The sequence below is a fragment of the Falco peregrinus genome, chromosome 2 (assembly GCF_023634155.1).
Source record: "Falco peregrinus isolate bFalPer1 chromosome 2, bFalPer1.pri, whole genome shotgun sequence".
Classification (NCBI taxonomy): Eukaryota; Metazoa; Chordata; class Aves; order Falconiformes; family Falconidae; genus Falco; species Falco peregrinus.
In genome coordinates, this window is record NC_073722.1 from 107583193 (window position 1) to 107589362 (window position 6170).

General features: G+C 48.5%; 1 protein-coding gene across 1 annotated transcript; it reads right to left on the bottom strand.

Moving 5' to 3' along the window:
- Nucleotides 1-862: 862 nt before the first annotated feature.
- On the bottom strand, nucleotides 863-5687 carry SLC46A1 (solute carrier family 46 member 1). Its single transcript, XM_055796776.1, has 5 exons — nucleotides 5434-5687; nucleotides 4472-5324; nucleotides 4004-4087; nucleotides 2813-2969; nucleotides 863-2264 (listed from the first exon to the last, which is right to left on the bottom strand). The coding sequence occupies exons 1-5, from the start codon at nucleotides 5659-5661 to the stop codon at nucleotides 2189-2191; spliced, it is 1398 nt and encodes a 465-aa protein (XP_055652751.1). The 5' UTR covers nucleotides 5662-5687; the 3' UTR covers nucleotides 863-2188.
- Nucleotides 5688-6170: the final 483 nt, after the last annotated feature.

A 6170-nucleotide genomic window follows, 5' to 3' on the forward strand; every position in this document is an offset into this window, starting at 1 on the left:
ATTCTCTGTGCAGACCCACATTCACGCTCATCTCTGCATGGACTGATGTAGCTCCCTGCATCCCCAGGGACCCTACCTGCTGCCCACAGCCACAAGGCATGGATCGTGTATGTGCTTCATGGTTGCAGCTCTTGGAGGCCAGCCTAGAAAAACTTTGTTATAATTTTTTAATAGAGCATAATAGTTCCTATTGAATTTCTCCTTTGCAAGCACACTGCACAAACAGGAAAGCAGAGCCAGTACACGCGTTTCACTTCACTGCACAACACTGAGCAGCTGCTAGCATTGGCGTTCGTGGAGTCTGTTGGTAGAGAAGATTTACTTCACAATCAGTTCAGCTACAAATATCTAATGCAACACTCACAGCATGCCCTGTTCCTCAGGGAGGCTAATTCTGGGGTAAGCCCGTCAATCAGTCATCTACCTCCTGCTTATGTCCACTGGTGTAACTACACGGATCAAGTGGCGTAACACCAAGTTCTTAAAGCTTCCCTACTTCTTCACCTCCTGCTTCTCCCCTACTTTTATCGCAAATTCCTAACGAACAGGGAACAAAGCTGAATGCAAGCATTTTACCTTTACTGCATACTGAAGGACAGGTTACAGACCAGGCACTCCTGCAAGCTTTACTCTGGTGTTCGGGAAAAGCAAGCTTTGGCTGCTTGCAAATGCCAAACCCGCATTTTTCCTGACTCGGGACTCTCACATGCTCATTTTCCACCAGGCAGATAACTTCCCGCTGCTGCTTTACTGCAATCTTCAATAAAGGAAGAAGCATGAAAATAATGGAGAGAAGCACAGAATGAGGCAAGGGAAAATTACATCAACAGCTGTACAAGAAAAGCTATCTTTTAACGAACCATAAAAGAGAATGGAGGGTTTATTCATTCTGAAAGTAACATGTCTGCTAAACAATTTCACAGTAAAGACATTATTGCATGCATCTGAACAGTATGTGCAATACAGTGTACACCGACTGCTGGTTTATGACAGTTTGAAGAAAATAGGATTGAGGCAATACAGTTAATGCTTTGAAAAGAACAATTATGAGTACCAGGAACATGGGGTTTGCTTGCTGGCATAAACACAGCCTGAGAAGGGCAGCAGAACTGAGGTCACTGACACAAATTTATGCCCCATAAAACAAAAAAATTTACCTCCAAAGACACTGGTCCTGTTCCCCACAGCAGCTCATCGCAACAGCACTGTGTATCGATGAGGAAGGACTGCTTCTGGCTCTGCCATAAGCAGAGCAGTGTTTAGGGCACACTTACGAAAGCTGGGGTGGGGCCTCAAATTTGTAGTGTAAGGGTCTTCAGTTAGGGGGGCCCAATTTTGTCAATTTTAGCCTTAACTTCATCAGTTTCGGCCACTGTCAATTAAGGCACCTACTTGCACAGTAGTATTCTCAGGTGAACTATTACTTCTCAAAAAGACCTTTGAAATCCTGGCTGAGCTGCAGACAGACAGGCAGGACATGCCACTGGCACTCCTAACTACAAGCACTTCATGCATTAGATTCTCTCCCTAAGCCAACTCCAACTTGCGAAGCTAAAGTTAGTTTAGTCAGTAAGGAGAGCAGTAGCACTCCTGTGGTACACCAACCATCAGAAGAATTTCTGCGGGAGCCTAGTCTGGCACATGACATTTGTGTGACTTTTATTGCCAACACGCTGATTTGGAGCCCAGACCTTACTTCTCAGTAGCGTGCTGTTGGGTACCTCTGCTTCAGTCTCACTCTGCAGGCTTTGTTCTGGGCCTCACCACACCAACAGCTCATCTACTGCACACTGTAGTACTCACAGGGGAAGATGTTTGGCAATTAAACCAGAATTCATTCCTCTCTCACCACTAAAAGCATGCCACAGAACCTTCCCCCCCCACCAACCCCCAAACCACTAAACAGCCTTGCAAATGGCCAATAATAGCTTTTACTCTTGATTGCCTTTTGGGTCTCTTGTGTTTTCTCTGACAAATGAGCCAACACAACGGTGAGAAGGCATTCACATCTGCAAATCAAGTTCCTACTGGTAGTTAGAGCCACAATTTCCAACTATTTGGCATTTAAGAATTAGTAAGACAAGCAGGGTGTCCATCCCACGGTAATCTGTCCTTCAACGGAAGAATAAAGTGCAGTCTTCAGATGGACACGGCTGAGCTGGCCAATTCCTTGTTGCTAAGTTGCTGCTCAGCCATCTGCAGGGGACAGGGAAGCATCTGAGAAGTGACTGTAGTCATGGTTTGAGTCCCAGATTTCTATCCACCTAAGAAAGAAAGAACAGTCAGCCTAAGAAGGCACACTAGGATATCGCTGAATGAAGTGAGTTTTAAAGTTTCAAAGGAACAGAACAAAATGACCCTGCCAGGAGCTGTCGCACTTCTGCTGCAAATCCTAACACATTCCCCCTCCCAGGACTTAGGAGGGGATTTGTTTTCTATCACGACACAGCTTTTGCTCTAGTTATTAAAGAAATGACAGGAAGAGAGACTGCTAAGAGAGCTGCATCTCTTCCATAAAGGAGGACCTTCAAATTCAGCTCCAGATTTTGGATTCCACTCTGAGGTTGAAGTGAGACCCTGAAGCACTTTGAACATCAGCAGCTACGTTACTTGGGCTGCAGGTTTATCTCTATGATTCAGATGCCAGAAGAACTGGATCTGCACCTCTGCTTACTGGGGCACTACACACCCTCTCACAAGTGTAACTGAAAATATGCCTTAAAAAACTGTGAGCCTAAGTAGAGTAAATAGTATTTTTCATGTTACACTTCCCAGGTCCTATGGCAAAGTTTAGAGATTTGAAGTAAATTACCCAAGAATAGCTGCCGGAATAAGGAGGACTACAGCCCCGAAGAGAAATGGGAATCCCCTCATGAAGTGCAAGCTGGCAGGGTAGAGAGAGTTGAACACTCCTGTAGCCACAAGTGAACACAGCCCTTCCACACAGGCAACAGAAGCAAAGAGAGCACCTGGAAAAGATATGAGAGGTTAACGGTGAGACAGCCCTGCCTGCAAACATCTTTTAATGTGTCACCTTCGGTGGGATTCTGTGAATCTTCCCATCAGAAACCTGGTGTCTGATTATCAGTGTGGTAAGCAGAGCTGGGAGCAGAAATCAGGCACACCGTGCCAGCTTGGAAGGCCAAACTCGTCAACCCCAGATCCTCTGTAGCCAGGACCACTTCACTGACCTCCAGAATATGTATCACCAAAGCTGACCAGGGATATTCTATATCAGCTGGATTGTAAATGCTTTAGACAGGGCCACATAGATCTCTTTACAGCCAAGCACATCTTATCATTTGTTAAACATTAAGTACAGCAGAAAACTGCACTTTATAGATTTTAGCATCATAAATCTGGTGTCAAGTATGTGCCACCTTCATTCTTATATGAGAAACACAAACCGTGCAAAGTCACCTTTTGATCTCTCACACCTTGTTTCCCTCCTCTCCCCTGTGTGCCTGCAGAAGCATTCCTATGCAGCATTTAGCAGCAAGTGCAAGCTTTCCAAACAAATTACTGGAAGAAAGGCAAATATGCTCCTCCTACAGGTTATCCAAGCTCTTTCAGCATGGTCAATGATATAACCTTCTAACAACACTGGGTTTCTTCCCACTGTTACTGATCTACAGAAAAAAAAAAGTTATGATCAGGGAAATTACTATCTTCTGCTTGTTATATAATTAATTTAAACTCTTACTGCTTGTAAAAGATTTGGAAACGAACAGGTGGATGAATGAACTATTCCTGACCTTGAATGTAATACTTTTCATTTTGCTTTTCTTCTCTTGTCCTCACCTTGAAAACGTAGCAAGTCTAAATCAACAAAGACAATTATTCCGAAAAAATAAAATGTTACCCTGGGCCGAAGGGTAAATGCAGGGGCACAGGAGCCCAAATGAGCCAGGCAAATCCTAACCTCCCAAAGCAGTTTGGTTTCAATGTACCAAGAAGACAAGTGTTTCAGGGCCTTGCTTAAGCATACTGCCTAACTCCTTACCCTGTTCCGTCTCACTGACCAGCTTGGAGAGCTTGGCTCTGATGACTGGAGTGGCTGCCATTGAAAGGAACAGAATCCCATAACCTGTGAGCAAGATAAAGCACATTAGGGAAAGCTCAGCTGAAGAATCAAGTCTCCAAAGACAATCCCAGAAATCTGCAGCTCCAGGCAGTTTCTCCCTGCTATATTTAGTCTCGATTCACCCTCCTGCATCTCATAATGCACTTCAGTCTGTGTCTGCAGTGTAATACAGCTTCTGGGAAACCTAATATTCTAGGAACTGTATGGCTACACTTTCAGCTTCAGCATTTGGCCAACTTTACAGTTAGCAAGCCACTGTTTTATTGGTACACGGGTTGAAATGGAGGCAGAACTTCCTCCATGTGCTTGAACTCCCAGAAGTACACTGGCCTCCCACATTTACTGGCTAAGAGCCTGAGATACAGGGATTTAAGAATTCAACATCACCTGTAAACATCAGTGATGTTGTGGTAGCAAGAGAAATCACAACCAGTCCAGAAATGTTGGAGATCAATCCTATCTCTGCCACCCAGGTGTCTTCAAGGCAGAGCTGCAGCAGCCACAGCCCTCCCAGGCTGCTCAGGTAAGTCAGGTAACTGGTGGCTGAGCCATACCCAATGAGGTCTGCAGCCCAGCAGAGAGGGGAGCCAAGCTCGTACAAAACAAAGAGGTCCTTGGTTCCAAAATGTACTGTGACAAGAAGAAAGAAAGCCAGGGAGTAAAGAGCGAGCTTCCGCTTGGAGCTCAGGTGTTCCGGGGCTGTGTACAGCCTGTAGACAGCCTTGTAATGCTGGAGCGTGAACAGCTTGGCTGGTTTCTGCTGCTTCACTGATTCCTGAAGACAGAAAGCAGCGTAGAGAGTGGCAGCAAGACTGACAGCAAGCACGAGCCAAAAGGGGTTGATGTACCCCTGAGCCTTGCGCCACTGGCCGCCACCAATGCTGGCCAGCATGCCCGCGATGCCGAGGCATGCCTCGAGGATGGCGATGCGAAATGTACGTGTGCGTTTGTCGCTGGTGTCAGCCACGTAGGCAAAGCAGCTGGCCAGGATCAGGTTGTAGTCTCCCATGAGGCCACTCAAAACACGTCCAAGGAGAAAATAGGCAACATGCAGCTGCAGGTACATGACGAGCAGATAGATGGCTGCTTGCATGGCCATACCCGCTGCCGGCAGGATGAGAGCCGGACGGCGGCCTATGCTGTCGCTCCATGGTCCAAAGAGAGTCACGGAGAAGAGACCAATGAAGAAGCCTCCCAGGTTGATGTAGAGGTTCCAGTGGGAGACCAGCGCTTCCACCTCCTGCAAGAGAAACAGGTTCCTGAGGCGCTGGGCCAGCACCACGCCGGAGCTGCCGGGGAAGTGCCAGCACCCGTGTGCCATCCCGACCCATCCCGTCCCACTCTCCCACCTGCCGCAGGGGCTCGGTGGCAGCGCTGCCGTTCCCGCAGCCGGCGGGGCTCGTGGCGTTGGGGCCGCTGTAGCCGTGCTCGGCCCCCAGCCTGTCCCAGAGGTACTGGGTGGCGAGCGGGCCCTGCAGCCCGAGGGCCAGGGTGGCCAGGAAGAGGAGCGGCTCGGCGGCGGGCAGCGGCGGGCAGCGGCGGGCGGGCGGCGGGGCGGCGGACGGCGGGGCGGCCATGGCGGCGGACGGGCGGCACGGCACGGCGCGGCACGCACAGGACGGGCTGCCCCGGCTCCGCCCCGAGCAACCGGGGGGGGCTGCGGCGGCGGGGGCGCTTCCTGCTGCCACGGGGGAAGGGACCACGTTAGGTACCGCTGAGACCGGGCGGCAACGCATGCTCCGGCAGCGTTTCAGCCCCGGCTGTGGTATTTATTGATGGCTGAAGAAGTTTAAACCTAAAACCTGGTGGGTTTTTATTATTTTTTTTCCTGTCTCCAAACAAAAGGAAATTTGCAATCGACGTTTTCAATGCACTAAGATCTGAGAAATGTTCTAGCAACGTGTGCTCACAGCTATTCCTTCCCGTTAGAAAATACTCCTTTTTTTCTAAAGGACAAGATAACTTAGAAACTGTAACACGCAAGAGGTTTTGGCTGTGCTGGCAGGTTTCCCGTTAGGTTTGGTCTGCCTGGAAGAGCAGCTCCATAAGCAAAGACCAAGCTGTTCCTTAAATTCCAAGAACACAA

Coding starts and splice junctions, on each gene's coding strand:
- SLC46A1 (XM_055796776.1), bottom strand. CDS start 5,661: ATGGCCGCCCCGCCGTCCGCCGCCCCGCCGCCCGCCCGCCGCTGCCCG. Junction 4,088..4,471: donor AACATCACTGATGTTTACAG/GTGATGTTGAAT, acceptor TCTTGCTCACAG/GTTATGGGATTCTGTTCCTT. Junction 2,265..2,812: donor ATTCCGGCAGCTATTCTTGG/GTAATTTACTTC, acceptor TTTCTTTCTTAG/GTGGATAGAAATCTGGGACT.